This window comes from Musa acuminata, chromosome BXJ3-7, assembly GCF_036884655.1.
Source record: "Musa acuminata AAA Group cultivar baxijiao chromosome BXJ3-7, Cavendish_Baxijiao_AAA, whole genome shotgun sequence".
Lineage (NCBI taxonomy): Eukaryota > Viridiplantae > Streptophyta > Magnoliopsida > Zingiberales > Musaceae > Musa > Musa acuminata.
Window position 1 is genome coordinate 148763 of NC_088355.1, and position 20231 is coordinate 168993.

Here is a 20231-nt window from a genome sequence, read left to right on the forward strand (position 1 = left end):
TAAACAACAATAATTAACGAAATCAATGTGTACTAGATGAAGGTTCGTGAACTCAACAACGTTGCTGCAAATTTCCACGAGTCATCAGGCGTTCGTTACACAGCTTTGCATGGACGTTTGTCTACCTCATCCTTTTTTCTTTTTTTTTCTAAACAGTGGACAAATAAGGTAGAACAAAAATTCATTATCTGTGTGTGATGTTTGAACCAGCACAAAAGGATTTTAATCCGACTACAACAAGCCCATCCATCCTGCAGCTGGACAAATTGAACACAACTTGATTTGAAACTACTCAGCCAGGTAAAAATACATATTTCACATAATATATTTCCAACTCAAAAAATGTTCATACTGCAACAGTTGCTTCCTCGAAAAGTTGCCACATCATCATCAGTATAAACTCGAAGATGGTTGAACGCAAGTTACAGATGCGGACCACCTTTCTCACTTGTTTCAACAATCTAAAGCTGTTTACGTCGCAGCATCTTGCAGAAGCCTCATCATGCTGCCAGAGTCAGATTTTGGTGATGGTTCTTCCTCTCGCTCTGGTTGAATGTTCAAATCAATCTGAGGGGCCTTGAGAGGAGACTGCGATGCTCTTCTTCGCTCGAGTCCCTCATCACTGATCCCCTCATCATTTGTCATTGCTTTCCGAGGGGTTTTGTTCACACCTAGATCAGTTTTTAATGGGTCACTTCCTCCTGGTGCTTTCTCTGGTGATTGGTTGGACTGTTGTTTCTGCTGCTTCCTTGCAGTCTCAGCTTCCTTCTCTGACTGACGCTTCTCCCTCCTAAGCATGAGGGTCCTGAACCTGCGTTTGACTGTGAGGCAAACATTGCATGTGCAAGTCTGCTTGTGCTTAGGGCCCTTGCCACTTGGAGGCTGTATACATACAATGCATGTGCAGCCAGGCCTATGCCTTGGATGCTTTGTTGTAGGTTGAGAAGGGGGAAGGTTTTCACCCTCTCCAAGAATGGCAAGGTTAGCAAGCGTATCCAGCCCATCTGAAACTTCAATATTGTCAGTTTCAACTTTAACCTTTGATCTCTTAGATGCACCTGCATTACTTCAAAAACATTACTAGTACTAAATGTCACCATATCAAATGACACATACAGAGAACAGAATAACAAATCAAAATTACATTCAACTTTTTAACTTCACAACATGCTTTTTTAGTAACCAGAAAATTCTTAATAGTTAATTCACTTCACATGAACTTTAATATATAAAAATGTAAATTTGCAAACAAATATACATAAGATTGAAGAGCAAAATTAGGCATCATAAATGTGATTTAATATTGGGAGGATCAAAATCCACTCCTGGTGCAATGATTATCTACTGTAATTCTGCTTTATATCCCTACAAGGATGATGTGGCCTTAAGCAATATGAAAGAAAAGTACACATTAGTACAAAAATCAAAGCCCCCTCAGATAGGTTCCCATAGGTACTGAGTACCACCAAAAATTTCATCAGCATATGACATGAAATTTGACATTGAGGCACCCATATAATATGAGCCACCTCAGATAGTGGTACAATCCTCTATAAAAAGCCTCTACCAAGAGTAGAGACTGATCCTAGAAACATTAGGTTTGTTTCATTTGCAAGTGTCCCAAGACATATTTTTGTTTTCCAGTGGACATGCTAACAAGAATAGAATATCTTTGTCTCCACCACCAAACAGTTCTTCAATGCTTGAAATAGTATATAATGTTTTACCCGTGAATTATACATGATTACTAGTCATATTGAGGAACATTTGACTTTCTGCACTTGATTAATCAAGAAATTCAAGCATACTTGAAAGATTTAAAACGAAGATATCCACACCTGCTTTACAAGGGATCAATTCTGCCAGTTGCTCCATGCTCAATTCCTGAGCAGCTGAGCACAAAGACCTAAATTGAAAGAATATAAAATAGCAGTCAAGCAAGTAAGTGGAACAAAGTTACATGTCCAATCTACAAAATCTGTATTGATCAATAGTTAAAAACCCCTGATAAATCAAATATTCAATATATCTCAAAACAAAGCTTCAGAAACAAAATTTACCCCTAAGCATAACTGCATGATTTTCAACTGGCAGAAAACTTGGTAATTTTAAATTTAATAGTAACTTGTTAGACTTAAATTATAATAATCCTAGTACTTTCCATGATTTATGCTGCAAAATTTGGGACTTGTACTTTCAAGTGGTACATATGAATGAAGCAACAAGGGGCCATCCTAGTCTCAGACACATCAACTTGGTTGACAAATACTTCCAAAGTTTATTTTAAGGCATAGTGGGAAAAAAACCCATCTTTTAGGAAAGGTGACCACACAAGGTGATTTCTTTTGTGCAGGAGATACCAGCTAAATTATATGAACCCCAGAACCTGCATATCAGTCACAGGCAACAGGCAACATAGGTGCATTCACATGATATTGTCCCAGGTAATTAAGCTTATAGGCCACAAAGTTGTTCATTTCACTAAAAGACAGAAAGAACTTAAATTGATAGTGATACCAGAAACATACTCAATCTACTGGTGGCCAACACTCTATTTATCTGCACAAGCGTGCACAATAATTATCAATTACAAAAAGGGTAGATGGACACAACAAAAGAGTTCATATTAACCTGTAATTGAATAAATTGACATTATGTTTTGTTTCGTAAAAATATCATCCAGTGGAAAGTAATCTTATACTCTATTGTAAATGAAACCTATTGGAATAAGATTTCCAACTTTTAAGTAACATTAGCAATGACTTCCTCATTAACAAGTTTGGATACGAGACTAATCCCAGTCACCTTTCAGGATCCGACATATTGTTGGAACAGGTCCATCTAGAAGGCAGAAGTGCATCTACAGGCAGTCGACGCCATTTTGAGCAATCTTCGCACTGAGCCCATTGATAGTTTTCACTGTCACAATGCACAAAACATAAGTAACATTATGTAAGTATTGCCTGTTAAGGTTGATGCTAAGATGAATATGGAAATGATGCCAGTACACTAAGCTATCACATCATTTCAATTTGAAATTTAAGATGAAGTCTTCAATCATGTCAGTAATCTCTTTCATCTGTATATACATATAAAAAGAACACGACAATCAGGAAAAACAAAAAAGAGAACCAAGAAGTAAATCTCAAAAACACACGACACTCGTAGAGATACTAGACAGAAGAAATGATATAAGCAAGAAGGGAGAAGAATACGAAAGTAGAACCACAACAAGAAATCAAATTTGTCACGATGCCACACTGGCTGAGACATGACACGAAAGAAACTAGACCAATTTTGTGCATTGGTATCATTGTTTCAAGGTATAGGAGTGTGTTGAAAGTTGAAACATTCCCGGCATAGCACAACTGGCCATGCGGCTATCGTATATATCATAGACCAAAAATCGATGTATCCATAGGTGAACACCTTCATATGATGCATATTAAAACTTTCTGGGACTTACATTTCGACCTGTGCAAGCTCGTGCAATTAGTGATCAGTTTATCATGCACCGGTGTGGAGTCGAATAGGTAACAAATATACTAAACAGATCTATCTATTCACCTCACAAGATCAGTCTAATTAAGTTTTCATATTCATCTTTCTTTTTTATTTCAATGGTGGCAAAAGATCCAAGTAGCCGACCTAGGATTCTACAGCTTTGTTGTTGTTGTTATTGTTATTGATCATCTTTCTTCTCTTTTCTGTGTTCTTTATTCCTGTCTGGATATACAAACATTAATGGCAGAGGATAAGAATCCATTCTAAAGAGATCGTGGCTCACTGCAACGAACTAAGAAGAGGTATATACAGGATTTTGCACTTTACTTCACTTCCTAGTTGACAGTTATCTGATGTATCCATGATTGTCTGTTCTACACATGCATGAAGAATGAATTGATGTATCATTACATTTGTAGGTGTAGTAGATATGGCAGAATCTGATCAAGAATCTGATTCAGGCTTGGTATGGATCATTTCATACACTGATCTAAGGAGCCGATCTGATTACCTGATTTCTTTACCCAAGCATATATGGTTTCAGCACTTATTGGGACTGATATTTACCTATAAGATTAAAAGAAGTAAATTATTCTACCCAGATATCCCCATAATAAAACAGATTTCACTTATCCAATCCTTCCTCTTACTCAAATCTTTCTAATCATAGTTTGCTGCCATTGGCTAGAATAACTCTCACTCTTCACGTCTCACTCTTTCCCTGATCACATAGATATGATAACTCTGACAAGTGGCATTCAGATTCACCAAGCACAAGCATAAATTTGAGTACTACAACTCCAAGATAGAAAATTGTGAACAACATATTCTGGAAGTCACCAAGCAAAAGCATAAATTTGAGTTCTAGGTATCTGCTGTGGTCATCTCCTTTGTCAATATCCCAATGAAAAAAAACTACAAGGAAAACAATAACAAACCAGGATCCATTTCTCTCACTCCTCTCTATTTCACCTTGGTCACCTAATTTGTTACAGACCTCGCCATGTCAAATGCAACCACCTCAATGCTGATCTCACAAATGTGTTTGTTTAGAAGCATCAAAATAGATATATTTTGAGAGAGACACCCATCTAACAGTCTTCTGATCTCCCAGCAGAGTGAATTTCCTCGTCACACGAATGTGCTCCAAAATTGTTGAACTCATTTGACTTGAAGATCCAGTTAACAATGGAGTTGGATATGGATCAACTTTTAGCCAAATCATTGATTTTCCCAATTGCTACAAGTCTGATACTTGGATCAGGCTGTGATCAATTCTGACTCAATCTGAACCTGACCGATTTACATGCCAAGTACCATATTGACATTTGTAAGTAATCTATGGCTGGATGGGCAATCCTAAAAGGAGAATATTTTTACAATATTTTACTTATTCATCTTAGCAATTTTGTTAAAAAATGCCTAAAAGTGAGTTACTAGATTTTTTTTTCTAGTGAGTGATGCAAATGTTTTTGTTTCAAGGGATCACATTTATTGTGAAATAAATAATCTAAATAATAACATCCCAATGACGACAAGAAGCCATAATTCCCAACAATACGGAGTCGGCTCGATGAATCTTCTCCAACCATTTAACTCTGTCGATGACAATATGATTCAAAGAATACAATTTCACTTGAACCATTTTGTACCAGCCGATGTTTACCGTTCTGGTGTGAACTTGGGTGTGGACCTTTCAAAAACCAGTCCGGGCATGAACTGGACCGCCCCTTTTCAGGTGGTCCTGTCTGATTTATATTTTGTTCAAAAAACTCTATGTCTTCATTTCCTCGAGTCACAAACATGCAACTTGAGAGCAGCCTGCCCACCGCACACTGCCACCACCAGACCAGTACTTCTTCCTCCTACTCAATCTGCTGTTCCGCCTCCTCGTCTTCCTCCTCATCCTCCTTTCTTCCTTGTTCCTCTTCTTCTTCTTCTTTCTCTTCCTCCTCACCCTCCAACCAACATGGTACCATGGTACATGCACACATACTCTGTGCCAATACGCCAGCATGGATCAAACCTGAATTGGTTTGGCATGGATCAGAATGGATCTGGTACTGAAATTGCATTCCTTGATATGATTAGTCAAGCTATACAAACTATTAAATCCCTTCTTGTTGTTCATCCTTTGTCTGACTTCAAAATGAGATGAATCAGTTCACCTTGCTTAAACAATGCATTTGTAGTTCTTTTAAACAGATTAAAACATTTAAACAATTTTCAGCAAAATTGGAGGCTACAGTCCTATGCCAGCATTAATTGCATCAAAATAATGGCACAACAGTACTATGAAATGCAATGATGTGGCAAGAAAAAATTGGTAGAGAAAATGATGCAATAATGCTGAAGATATGCAGCAAACTTGATGGACAACCCTGAACCCCTTTTTGCGTTTAAACAGCCAGAGCTGATTCAACAACCATGTTAGTTCTAAACCATCTAAGCTGGTTTAGAAAAGCTCATAGATTCCAAAAAGAGAAACTATGATAAAAGAATCAACTACGTCCACTACACCTGGCATAAGTTTACTGTAGAAGTAATCAGATTAGGTTAAGAAAGCCAGAAATCAACTTAGCTCTACTAATTTGATAGATTTAAACTCATTTAGTAAAATTTGAATCTATCAACCCAATCACCCTGCTAAGTGTTCTTAATGGATCAAGGAGATGCCATTCTAAACATTTAAATATGTCCATCAACTATTCTAAGGTTTGATGCTGAAACACTGCTTTATATAATTAAGGATCTTGCTGGTTCATTTATCTTCCTGATATATTTAGCCATTCACGTCAGAATTTAACTTGAGAATACCAAGCAATACTTTAGCAACCTAGCTACAAGTATACCAACCAAAAATCAGTAACATAATCAATGCACAAAGTGCCAAACTATACCCTCTCCAAACAAACATTAACCTAACTAATACAAGCATACAGCTAATTAAACATGTGTCAAAGGTCATGATAACAAATGCAAACATAAATGTTCATGCCATTTTAAGACAAGCAAGAATGAAAAGAGAGGTCACCCAGATTGATTAGTGGTAAAGTATGTCGGCTTCCCAAGCACTGGTGCTTCCTGTCATAAATAACCACATCATCATAAAAGAAAGAAAGTACATTTGTTCATATAAATATTTATATATTAAGAGTCTTACAAGAATAGAAGTACAGTAAGTAGTGGATTGGCATATCGAGTGTCATGTATGGTGTTCAACTAATTGTTATAGTACTATATTGTATAATCAATAATAACTATAGAGCTCCGAATTGCTCCATGGTTACAGTTTCATCCAAGCCTATTCCTACAAGATATGGTGCTAGCTAGGAAGTTCAAGTCCTACTCAAGGACACAAGGATGATTAGCTACGTAGCCATCGATGGTCTGTCTCCCTCTAAGGATGCAATATAAATGGTGCTAGCTACAAAGTTATAAGCCATAATAAAGAAGGATGATTAGCTATGTAGCCAATGCTTTGTCTACCCTATAAGGATTCAAAATGACTTGCTAAGGCCTGATAACAAACCTGGAAAACTACAAACAACAACAAACCATAATGTCCCAATAATTTGGGTTTGACTACATGGATTTTTTTCAGTCAATGAGTTGAAACATGTAGAGAAACACCACCATATAATATTCCACCAGCAGAATATATTCAAAAGGAAAGAGAGGAAAGAAGGTACTGACATAGGAAATTAAGGTATACACAGCACTTTGCCAGCAACCAACAGGCGGGACCAAACCCAGGTGGCACCGACCACAGCTGCCACTATCCTCAGTGGAATCCAGTCTCCAAGATGGCAACATGTTCAAGATATTGGACATCATCACATATAATTATAGTGTCATGAGTTGCACAATCTTCTTAGTTTGTCTTATTATTTTCGTATGGTTTTGCTTTCTTCATTTATTATTGGTGTATGTTATTTTCATTTTTCCATTTTTTTTTCTTATTTGTTATTTTATACACACACACACACATATATCATCTATTTATTGGTGCTCCTTTGGACATCTCAAAACAATCTTAAAAGATACTCTCATTTATTCATGCTTGGAACTACCCCTAATAATTCATGTATGTATTTCTTTATCTACACTCATCATAAGTGGCCAAAAGGACTCTTCATAACCTTAGTTTTAAAACATTTTAGCATATATTGGAATATAAGAGCATCTGTAAACTTTTTTTTTTTTTGAGGCCATGTGTAAGTATTCTAATATTTTTCCAAGCATGATTCATTTTACTGATCCGTACCGATATACCAATCGGTCATTGGTACGATACATACCAACATATAGTATGGTAAGGTGTAACGACAAAATAGAATGTACCACCCATACCGGTCCCCTACCTATCGGATAGGTACATATGGCAAACCTTGCTTCTAGGTACTGTTTTTATGTGAAAATTGATTAAGCTCTTCTTTGGTTATGCAAAATAAAGTCTTAAGCATAAAATTTGCTTTGTAAGCCACAACATCAATGACAAAGCAGAAAAAAAATCCTTCATTTGATTGTGGTACTTTAACAGAAAATGGAAACAAAGGAAAACAAAATTAGGTCTAATTAGAAAAAAAAATATCCAATGATGACATAAAGCAGGAAACGAGCTTTCTGTGTTAGCGCCTGAAGAAAGAAAGACATCAAAGGGATTGAAACGAGCATGATGGGAAAGATAACCATTACAATAAACTCCTAACACTCAAAAGATCAATTAACTTTTGTCAACTAATAACAAGAACTGTGGCAAATACAAGTTAGACACAAGCAAGGTTTAAAATACTGCCTGTACTGATAAACATGGGCTAGTTTTTAGCAGTCCGATAGCCAACCAGGACAAGATCGGGCAATTTTGCCCTGTTTGGTAAAGCATGAGATGTATCATGTGGTAAGTTCACAGTATTGAACTTAGATGTGGCAAGCAGACTAGTACCGGGCATTAGTAACACTCTTTTTTTTTCACTCTTTCCCTTTTTCCTCCCCCTGAACTGCAGCAAATAAAAGTTAGACACAAGCAAGGCTTAAAATACTGCCTGTACTGATAAACATGGGCTAGTTTTTAGCAGTCCAATAGCCAACCAGGACAAGATTGGGTAATTTTGCCCTGTTTGGTGCAGTACGAGATGTATTATGCAGTAAGTATTGAACTTAGATGTGTCAAGAAGACTAGTACCAGGCATTAGTAATACCCTTTTTCTTTTTTCACTCTTTCCCTTTTTCCTCTGCCTCCTCAGCTGTTTGTCCATCTCTGTTTTTCTATCACTCTAACTTCCCCCTATCACTTCCTGCCTACTCGTTGCCTCTGGCCCTCACCCTACCCCCACCCCAGCCACCCCTCATCTTCTTCCACCTCCCCTCTTTGGGCCAGAACCGCAACAATGTGGGGGAATACCATCCAAGGACTGATGTCAGTACCAGATCAAGATTTGAAACATTCAAGTTTATACAATACCAAAGTTGTAGGAGAATTCCGAATCAGGATACCTCATATTCTTCGAACTCATGACCTTCAACCAAAACAACACTAGGAATACAGTTAGGAGGTGGACGAAGCAGCTGTTGAGCCTCTTCCCATGTTACTTTCAATTCCATGGAATCCTCATTTTCAATCCGTAGACGTTTACTCTTGGAACCAAGATTGCCACCTTTCCTTCTACTACCCTGTGAGGATCTAGCATTGAGCCCATCCTTTTGTAACAGGCCTTCATTTGCTAACTTAGTGCAGTTCCACTGCTCTGCTGTATTGATCAAGTTTCTTGGTTCTGGATTGCCCTTAAAATCTTTAGCAGTGCCTTTGTTGTCACCCTCTGGAGGTGTTGAGAAACCGTTGCCAGATTTAAGTGTTTGAGAGTCCTGTCAATAAATGAGAACAAAAATTATGATCATTGAATAAGTGGAACATAAGATTCAATTTAAAGTAGCTCACAGTTGAAACATTCTTGCACCTCATCTTTCACCAAAACTAATCACCAAAAATTATTTATTACTCATTTCCATATTCAGCAACTTACACATATGGACTTATCATGATTCTAGTAGTTAGGAAATTATTGAGACCACCAAGTATAGACAGTAATTATTATTTATAATTTATATAATAGGCATACTAAATCGAAATCTCAAATTAGCAGCTGGAAATTACAAGCAAGAGAGTTTCAGACTCCAAGAGCAAACGCATTTAAACTTGGAATGTTAGATAAACACATAAACACACAGGACAAACTCTTCAGGCATCTCTAGATTAAACAAGCTTCAAAGGAAGGAAAAATCTTTCTAAAGCTCCATATTCTTTTGACAAGTATACAACACAAAATCTTCACCAACAAACCTGTTCGTTGGAGACACTAGAAGCCTTTCTGAATCCCATAATTAACTTCCCTTCTGGATCTATCCGGCTAAATGTTACTGCAGAGGCACATTATAATTTTAGATCTGCAGATAAAAGGCATTCCTGTCTTACACTAAAATCAAAGTAATGGAAAGATATGTTCAGGTTTAAGGCCCAATGCAATCGTGTTATATGTTATTGAATTACAAAAAATGTGTAATGCAGCAAAAGAAAGTAACATATACATAAGCACATGTAATTATTTCATGTACATGTATAAATGCATATACAAGTAAATATATGCATGCACATATAATCATACACAAGCATATATGAACATACATATTAATGTACATGCATAAATTAATTTACATGCATATACCATAACCATCCTTAAGCAACTTAATACGGAAAGTTTGACGGATTCAAGAAAACAGTATCACCTATTAATAAAAATAAATCAAAACTCTTGAGAGTACAAATTAGTTAACCCGAACTCTTTCCCTAAATATCTCATATCATGATCATGACATGTGATTTTTCAAGAACTGCCATAGTTTGTCATTGACATGATAGTTAACTATGCATGTTATAATTCCATGCAAACTCAGGATATCCTGTAACCCAAAACTACTAGTTAACCGACCCCAGTCAAAATAAATAAATAAAGAGCTGATAAGAACATTATATGGGCATGCAAGGCTAAGTCTTTTGGGAGTACAGAATACAGATATCCAAGAAAGAATCTAGTTCGAGAAAATAGAACTACAGGATACTTGCAGAAGCAAGGTAAGGTAGTGTACACGTGGTCTCAGTTGAAGGGCACCGAAGAGCCATGACACTTGATTCAAGTCTAAAAACATACCTGTGTCACCTGCTTGCAATTGCATTGCCTGAATACAGGGTGTTACCCCCTCCAAAACATACATCCTGCTGTTATTATTAGGCCAAAAACGAAATTGGAACACCCAGTCCTTGCCATTTGCATCCTGAACTTTTAAAGGAAGTCCTTCAGGTTGAGAAATTGTAGGAAAGTAGGCCTGCTTTTACAACCAGCCATTTGTATTACTAAAAGCAACTCAGAGAATTTAATCACCCATTATGATATAATGATACATATACATAATTGAAAAGAAGTAACTGTGGAAGAGTTCAAATCTGCTATCTACAATTAAACATATTCAATGTTTTATCCTTTGAGACAAAGCGCCAGCATATAAAAAACCATTAAGCCAGATATTCAAAAGCAAATCAAGGCGACTGCTGTAATGTTGATCGACTAGCAAAGAAGTGAACAAAAATAATGCATAACTGCTTAGAGTTCAAACAGAGAATCAGCAAGTTTAGCTGGAAAGTACAGCCAGAGAATATGAAATTACAGAACAGCCATAACTGCACAAACAAGGTGACTGCTGTCATGCTACAAAATCCATATTCCACATATGTAATAAAAGATGAGTGGCTTCCAATTGCTCCAACTATATAAGTTACCCTACTGAGATATTGTCAAGTTTATTTTTAAACCAGTGCATTATTTTAAACAATGCTGTAAAGTAGCCATGTGCTCCTAGTTCCCTGCATTATAAAATGCAGTGTCTGCCGTACCGAAGCATACCGGCCGTACCAGGCGGTACGTACCGGTCCGCCAGGTACTCGGTACGCGGACCGCCCTGTACTGCTACAGTGCTACAGCACTGCTACAGTATCGGTACACCAGGGTGTACCGCTCGGTACGCCTTAGTGTACCGCTCGGTACGCCCTGGTGTACCACCCGATACACCGGTACCATACCGTACCGAGCCCGGGTCGAAACTCCGGTACGGTACGGTATGACGGACCTTGATAAAATGAACCTTCAGCATTTTGTGTTACTCCCAAATGTTGGCCAGTGTACCTTTTCAAAAAATTGCAAAGAAAAATTGATTAAATAAATGTGTATATATGTTTACCAAAATTAATTAGAAATACAACATAACCCAAGTGTCACATGGGCAATTAACTAGGAATTAGAAAATGTACTATAGCCATAACATCCTAGTGAAACTTCAACTTTGTTGCTGCAGTGCTCAAACATGAAAACAGTCACAAAATGATTATAACTCCCGGTACAGGAAATCTGGATGACTTACCTCAGCACATTTTTTTGGCAGCACGAGACGTCCAATCCGACCAGCATCACTAGCACTCAACATCTTTTCAAACAATGGAGTAATCACAGAGTTTGAACTTATAATATGTCAAGCAAAACCTAAGTGAGACCGATATCATCATAAATTAACCATAACTAATCTTCATATGCATTGAGAATCTTCTTTTAAGTTTTAACATAGTAAAAACTAAAAAGAACATACAAAAACAGGAGCAGAGTTATTATGATGAAAATGAAAGGATACTCTCCCGATATTTGTTGTAGCTCTTTATCGGTTATTCTAGGCCAATATCGAGGAAGTAACTGGGACCGTGCTCGGTTATCTACTCGAGATTTTCCATTGCGTATATGAGTTTGTAATTCAGCATCCATCATGCTTTGAGGGTAGAATTGCTTTGACAGAGGATAACCTGCTTGACCTTGTGATTGGTTTGAATATCTACTTGGCTCCTTCAGATCATTTGCCGATTGAAAAGGAGCAGCCAATCCAAGAGGTGAAGTATCTTCCTTTATTGCAGATGATGTTGCTGGCTTCACACATGAATTTGGATGTGCATCAAGGTTAGCTCCAGAAGCACTGGTGGAACAAGGGTCTCCATTCACAGATTTCCTTGTAGAGACAGAATCATTTTCTCCAACAAGGCGGCAAGAATCTTGCACTCCATCAGCATTGTCTTCTCCATGGAACATACCAAAAGTAGAAGCTGCATCAATACCTATTTTACCATTGACATATCTTTCTCTTGCGACATTGCTAGTAATTGGTCTCTCAGAGAGGTTTTCGAATTTCTTTTCATGCGCTAAAATAGAATGACGGCCACCAGGAGTAAGTTTCTCAATGCAATTAGGTCTGTCAAATTCATATGACAACCGCTGTTGCAAGTCTGATTGTGCACTTGTCATGTTCCACATATGTGGTGATTGACGCCACTGTCCAAAAAATGGACCATTCAATGGTTTCCAGCTTTTAGCAGGAAATTCCTTCCTCTCGGATACTTGTTGGGACATAAGCATAGGAGAAGATAACATCTGATTTGGTGCCTGAGGAAACGTCAGCACATATCAAGGTATCAAGAAAGAGATAAATGCATAAATAAGACTGAGGTGCTCTGCTTTTAAGTATAAAATTAAGCACATAATATCATAAATATATAATGGAATATAAATAATAACAAAAAGGCCCCAACAGAAGGCAACAGCAATGAGGATGACATGGACAGTCTTGAGCCTAGAAAATGACCTAAATAAATTATTACCAATGAAGAATTTGGTTCCAAACAAGAATCAAGAAATTTCTTTTCACCTGGACCAATGCGTACTAACCAATATTCAAGGTTCTGAATACCATACCATACCAATATACCGATCAGCTATCGGTACGATACGTACCGAACTATATAAGTGTACCGCCTATACCAGTCCTCTATCGGATCAGTACGTACCGCCCATACCGAGCTGACACGGACTTAGCTGGTTTTGCCTAAGCCGTGCGGCAACCTTGCGTGTCCGTCCGCAAAGGTCAGCCTCCCCGAAGCCTCCCATTGTCCCTTAGGACCACCAAAAGAGAGAACGGGTTAGAGAGAACGCCTCAAACGGGATCCACAAGCAAACATGTCCGAAAAACACTTCATAGACAATGCAAATTACAAACAGACTTTACAAGCTCTGAACAGTGGCACAACAAAGGATAAAATGATCCATTACAGACCGAAAAGCTCTCGCACGTGTCCACATGACACAACCTTTATTTCGAACATCTTGTTTAGAAGTTTGTCCGTGACATTCTCCCCCACTTATCCCTTCGACGTCCTCGTCGAAGCCTTTGTGAACACTGCAACTCTTCGCCTTTGCTGAGTCTTCAATCTTCTGCTCCAGCTGCAATGCACCTCCTGGCTCCCAGCTGCTCTCCGCTGCTGTTTTTGAGTAGTCGATCCTTTGATCCGCCATGCTGCTTCAACTCGCCAATGACTCTGACTCTGGTGTGGGGTTGGCTGAGTTGTGTTGATCCTTGTTGATTTCTGCGGATCTCCCAGATGAAAGAAAAGACCATCCTTACTGCGCCAGTCTCTCAGAAATTCCACATGCTACTTGAACTGGGTAGATGCTTGTTGGAGCTTTAACGAGCATCGTCTCGCAAACTTCTGATGTTTTGGGTCCTTCCTCCACAAAATCTGCTCATTGACTCTTCTTTCAGTTAGTTGTCACATCCAAGTAGGTTCGCATCACTTCCGCTTTCGATTGGCATTTCGTTGGGAAATGAAGCGGACAATCTACTCTCAGTAGCACTGATCACCATTGGTGAGGATTTGACAACTATTGTCTTCCATTATCTTCGAAGGGTCTTTGAACTTGTGCAGAGCTCCTCTGCTGGATAGATAAGAGAATTGGGGTACTCGGTTTCGCCCATTCTCTTAAGAGTTGAGAAGGCAAAGGTTACTTGACTTCGCCCGCCTCCTCGAGGTTGTACTTCATGCATCGAGCTGGTTACTGGTATTCGCCTGCTCTCTGCTCACACTTCTGAAGCACTTGAAGTGTTTGCACTCCTTGCGTTGAGTTAGCTACTATGATTCACCTTCTCAATGTCATCGAACTTCTGGAATGCGGGAAGTTTTCACCCCAACTTGGAGTAATTCTCTGATAGATGAGGTCGCCTCTGGGATTGTACCGTCTTCTCCATCAACCCTGCCGCCTACTCCACTGAGTAGCAAAGGTACAGCACCGCGTACTGCCTGCTTCGTTCCTTGGTCGTGCACTCTTGCATGACCCGAAGTCCTTCACTTACGGCTATCTTGATGAGAAACTTGTAGACACCGGTCTTACGAAGTTTCTTGGCCTCTGCCCTTCAGCCTTGTCTCGGTACTTGGAGATTGCCTCTGCATGCTCCACCTCCTCGGCCCCTTTCACGACCAAGCGCTCTCCCTCCATGAGAGCAAGGGATCAATGACTTGCACGGAAGTCCCGCCTCTGCGGTACCATGGCGCTGCAATGCCCATGGCCCTACTATCCGTCGCCTCGCATCTGCATCCCTTTTCTTCACGATCAGTAGACATGTCTCCGTGGCACTCCTCTGAGTCCACCTCCATTCTAACTGATGCTTGATTTTGGGTAGCTAAGTCCCTCTGGACTCGTCGTCGCTTCCTCGCCCCTTTCGACCCCCTGCTTCAACACCTCTGTGTTCTCCAAGCAGCTCCTTCTGGTCGATGGAAAGACAGACTGCACTCCCATGCATGGCCTCTGCCATCGCATTGTAGGGTTTGCACCGATTCTGTTCTCCATAGCTTCCTTGGTAGCAACGTTCGCTTACTCGGCCTTGTCCTCTGACTTGCCGGGCTCCCTTAAGCGAATATGAGCTCTGGAGCAGTCCAACTCTCCAGCTGCTTCGATCATACCTCTGCATGATCAAGTCCCTCCCATGGAACTCACTGGTACTTGCATTCGAACTTTTCCCTTGGTGGAACCCAGCCCCCATATGCTGATGACCAAGGTTTTCATCCGATGCAAAATTCGGTGCACGCCCGGAAGACCCGCCTCTGCGGTACCATGGCCTTCACTCCTTGAATCCATAGCCCTTCTTGCCGTCGTGTTGTTCACCGAAGCGGAGCTCCCAGTAGCTCCCGATCATACCTCCATATGATCTCATCCCTCACGGGACACTGTCGTGTGTATCGCATTGCCACGAACTGTTCCACCACGATCCGCTGCACCATGTCGCCTCCTGGTGACATCTCCATTGCATTCTGATCCTTGTGGAATAAACTCGAATTGTGAACCCACCATGTGTGGCCTTTGCCAATACATCGTCAGGTCTCCTCCACCTTCGAGTTTGTTCGCTCCTTTGGCAATCGACCTTCATCCACCCACTCTTGGGTCACACCTAGATGAAGCACCGCTCTAGGACAGTCCGTCGCCTAGTAGCTCCCGAAGTCCCTCGACTTCGCTGCAATTGGTACACCATTGCCTGGATCCTGGGCCTCTGCCCCTACCATCACAATCTCCGCTACGCACCGCTTCCTTCACGGCAACTTGAATGGCAACACTGTGGCATATTCTTCAAGAGTACCCGCCTCTGCGTCCTCTTGCCCCGTGCTAAGGCCTTCTGAACCCAACTTCGCCTCCGCAAATTGAGTCGCCTTAGTTCCTCCCCCAAATGCTTCTCCGAGATAAGGTGCATGTGCCCCGAAGCTCCCTTCGTCTTTGGCACCATGCAAGATGAGTCCGCTCCGTCAGAAAGAAGGACCCATGGAACAACATGATCCTACTCTTGCCTCTGCAAGAGTTCATGTCCTTGACCTCTGTCTAAGGAAAGCACTGTGCCTCTGCTCCACGTTCCAACTTCTATGCTGGCTCCCTTCGTGCGGCTTGAGTACTTCACCAAGTTACACCCAAGTTGCTCCGCTCCTCGTTTCAGCATTGAGTCGATGGTGGCCCTCGTGCCCACCATTCCACGGGTCAGCCCTCCCTTGAGTCCGATCTTATATCAACTCCAAGTGTGCCTTCATTTGTATTGCTCCCCCACTTGATCTCGCAATGCATCCACCAATGCATTCTCTCGAGCGAGATCATACGACGACTCCTGGCCGCTTGCTCGGTCCATCGAGCTTCGTGGAGTTGTTGTTTATTGAGGTACTCCTCCTCAACATGTGAAGTCTGTCTCACATGATTCTCCCTCTGGAGAGCTGAGACTTATCCCTCCTGGATAACTGTCCCATTGGAGCAACATCTCTCTTCGTTTCGGAGACTACCCTCCCCTTGGACTACTCCGATCTGCTGAAAAAACTGTGCACTGTTCTGCCTCCTGCAAATGCACTTGCTAGATTGCGACTCCCCGTCAATACAGCCCCCACTGCACCCCTCAAGGCCTAGCAACATGCTGAACTCGTTGCACATTTCAGCCTCCCACGGACGTATCCTTCACATGCCGAAGAGAAAGTTTCAATGCTCCATGGCGCCGAGTCTCGGCCGCCTTGGGATGGCCGCGAACACTCCATCGTTCGCATACAAGCCCATGCATGAGTACCGAATTCTTTGAGTTAGCAATTCCCCTCACCTCTGTGAGCTTTGCACAACTCTTTCGATCGCTGAACAACTCATCCACCTTGCATGGTCTCATTCTTGCCAAGCGCCTCGCTTGCCTAGAGCACCATCAAGTATAGTTGTCAACGTTGAGCCGTAGCTCAAACTCAGCCACCCCAACCTTTGTGCGCTCCACATTCTTCCAAGCTTGTCTGTTCTCGTGGTGCCTCTTGCGCGAAGGGTTGGTCATTCCTCTGAATGCCAATCTCAGATGCCCGCTCCTCTGAGCGACTCTTTTCCCTACATCTCCATGCCCGTTTTCCCCCAAACGGTCGCGCGTGTGCTGACTGCCCTCGACGCAGCCCCGCTAGGTCCCCCACGTTTGCATGTCAAGTGTTTCTATGAGTGCTTGTCCCGCTCTGATACCAAATGACACGGACTTAGCTGGTTTTGCCTAAGCCGTGCGGCAACCTTGCGTGTTCGTCCGCAAAGGTCAGCCTCCCCGAAGCCTCACATTGTCCCTTAGGACCACCAAAAGAGAGAACGGGTTAGAGAGAACGCCTCAAACGGGATCCACAAGCAAACATGTCCGAAAAACACTTCATAGACAATGCAAATTACAAACAGACTTTACAAGCTCTGAACAGTGGCACAACAAAGGGTAAAATGGTCCATTACAGACCGAAAAGCTCTCGCACGTGTCCACATGACACAACCTTTATTTACAAGCCTAAAGAGGCCACCAACCCAACTAAAGTGAGACTATTAAGCCTTCGGCCGCCCCTCTACATGCTGTACAAGGCATGAACATGCCAAAAGACACGGACACACATAAACATTACATCGAACATCTTGTTTAGAAGTTTGTCCGTGACAGAGCGGTACAGTACGTTATTGCATATCATGCCAATATTCACCGATTTGATCCATGGACCTAACCTAATTCTGCCCGTTCAGTGCAGCCATAAAAAACTAAAAAAAGGCATGCCTCCTCCTTGCGATCCAGCCCAAATCGCGAGAACAAACCTTGACACATGCTGCCTCCCCCCCATCGTCCACTGCTGTAACCGACCAAGTACGCTCCACTTCTACTACTTTTCCTCCACTACCTCATCCCTCCTCTTCCTCCAGTGGATCCTTTCCTTCTTCGTCTTCCTCCTTCCTCTTCCTCCATCACCTACTCTTCCTTTATTGTCTCCTCTCCTTCCTTCCTCCACTATCTCCTCTTTTACTGTCCTCTTCCTCCACCATTTCCCCTTCTTCCTTCCTCTTCGCCCACCTCCTTTCTCTTCCTCATTCTTCCTCTGTCGTCTCCTCTTCTTCCTTCCCCTTCTCCTTCTTCTTCCACTTTAGTATGTACCAAATGTCAAGACATTGATACCAGAGGTACATAACGGTCTAGCCTAGGATCGGATACTAAATTGCGGCTCTTGATACCGTAGGTAATATGACCATATTTTTTGCTTTTGTACCTGTATATCCAAAAAAAAGTAAATAGAATAATCCTTGACCAAAGTTAACTTTTTAAATCTAACAATTAATAGAAAACAAAAGGCAGACCAAACCAAAAACAGAATGATCATATTATTATAAATATGCTCCAACCAAAGAGGTAATTGAACAATCTTTAAATGTCAACGATTCAACATTATAAATTTTAGAAAAATAACTACGATCTTAAAATTAAAATTATTATGGTTATGACTTGTCATGAAGATGTACAACCAATTATCTGTGACCTTAGGTATTTTAGTCACTGTAATTTGTACAAAAATACAAAAATTAAATAGGGTGAGCTATAAAAAATACATGAATCCGAAGAGGATGAATTTTTTTCTGCTCACCGTGACAAGAGATTTCCTAGCACATGCAACACAATCGACTCCACCAGCATCAACAAACACGTAGGTAGGAGCTGAAACGATACACCCACAATGCACCCGCTGAAAAAAAAAAATGCTGAATCAGAAAATTTGCCAAATAGAGTAACAAAAACACCGATCTTCTGAAATCATCATTCTAAAGTTAATCCAACCATGATCAATTAATAAGAGAAACTAATGAACAATTTAAATTCTAACCTTGCCACATGTTTCGCAGTTCCTCCAACCCCCATCATCAGAGTGAAACGTTTCGCAGAAATTACCTTGCTCGAACATGCAGCTAAATGAAAACCAATAGACTTAGAGAATATAAATGGAAAATTCAAAAGTTTTATACCGACGTGCCCAAAATCACCGTTGGTGAGAAACTCAAATCTATCTGAACTCGCTTCAAATTGTGGATCAAAAGGTCCAATAGAAAAATGAAAGCTAAAATGATTGCAAGTTTTGGCGTAAGGTTTTGGCAAATAAGCACCGTCGGCCACCACTGGAACTACAAGGTAAAATCAACGAGCAATTTCCACTAAAAACAATCAAAATTTGAGTTCTAACATCCAAAGAAGAAGGAAAACAATGAAGAAGCCACCGCCTTTCAGTAGGCTCGTTCGACGCACCAGCATGGGGAACCAAACCAAAATCGAAACCATACGGCAGAAAACAAACCGCCAGATCCAAATATAGAAACACTCCGACGCGTAAAGAGACGAGGGGAAGCATCAGGAAAGTGAAGCACCCGATGGGTGGGGTAAAGAGGGGCATACGAGCATCGGTCGCAGAGCTCGGCGATCTCGCCGGAGCGTAGGCGCCACCCCTTCCTCCTGGTGGGCGGGGTGTCAGGAAACGGCTCCTTGCACTGGGAGTTGAAGCAGATCTTGGCGGTGGTAGCCGCCGCCGACGAAGGCGAAGACATGACGACTACAAGAAAAGCAGAGATCAAATCGAAGTAGCCCTAGAAGAGAGAAAGAGAGAGGGAGAGAGAGCTGGCAGGAGGCAAGAAGTTTCGATTTGGAACCATAAAAACAGAAAGAGGGAAGAGGAAAGGGGGAGGGAGGGTTTGGGAGAAGGGATCGAAGGAGGAGAAGAAGGGATGAGGGGAGGCGACGAAGGAAGAATAAAAGGTCGGCGTCTCTTTAATGCGTATATATATAGAGAGAGAGAGAGAGAGTGAGTGTGTGGGTATATGTTTGAGATGTGGCAGGGGGGGGGGGCGTTGGGTTGTCATTGTGTCGTGTGTCTCGACGTCGCCTCAAGCGTTATTCCACTCTAACCACTGCCACGACAACGCTTGTTGCGAGACATTTCTTCGTATCGTCCGACCTGAGTCTGGGGAAGCGATGTGTGT

At 41.2% G+C, this 20231-nt stretch overlaps 1 protein-coding gene across 4 annotated transcripts; it reads right to left on the minus strand.

The window, feature by feature from the left end:
* Nucleotides 1-258: 258 nt before the first annotated feature.
* Nucleotides 259-19996, minus strand: LOC135642007 (B3 domain-containing protein Os07g0563300-like). Of its 4 annotated transcripts, none has more exons than XM_065157748.1 (12): nt 19651-19996; nt 19088-19169; nt 18851-18949; nt 12238-13034; nt 11974-12070; nt 10710-10833; nt 9845-9921; nt 9001-9369; nt 6539-6588; nt 2806-2919; nt 1839-1906; nt 259-1058 (listed from the first exon to the last, which is right to left on the minus strand). In XM_065157748.1, exons 1-12 carry the CDS (start codon nt 19797-19799, stop codon nt 472-474), a joined length of 2613 nt encoding a protein of 870 aa, XP_065013820.1. In that variant the 5' UTR covers nt 19800-19996; the 3' UTR covers nt 259-471. The 4 variants fall into 4 exon arrangements, with proteins under 4 accessions (XP_065013820.1, XP_065013821.1, XP_065013818.1 ...); XM_065157749.1 differs by having other exon boundaries at nt 259-1004; nt 10710-10884; XM_065157746.1 differs by having other exon boundaries at nt 10710-10884.
* Nucleotides 19997-20231: the final 235 nt, after the last annotated feature.

Bases quoted from the DNA above. Each gene is read 5' to 3' on its own strand.
- LOC135642007 (XM_065157746.1), bottom strand. From the start codon at position 19,799: ATGTCTTCGCCTTCGTCGGCGGCGGCTACCACCGCCAAGATCTGCTTC. The intron at 1,907-2,805 runs GTGACTGGGATT...CTTTCAATTTAG, and splicing joins AATATGTCGGATCCTGAAAG to GTCTTTGTGCTCAGCTGCTC. The intron at 1,059-1,838 runs GTGTGGATATCT...GAAGTAATGCAG, and splicing joins ATTGATCCCTTGTAAAGCAG to GTGCATCTAAGAGATCAAAG.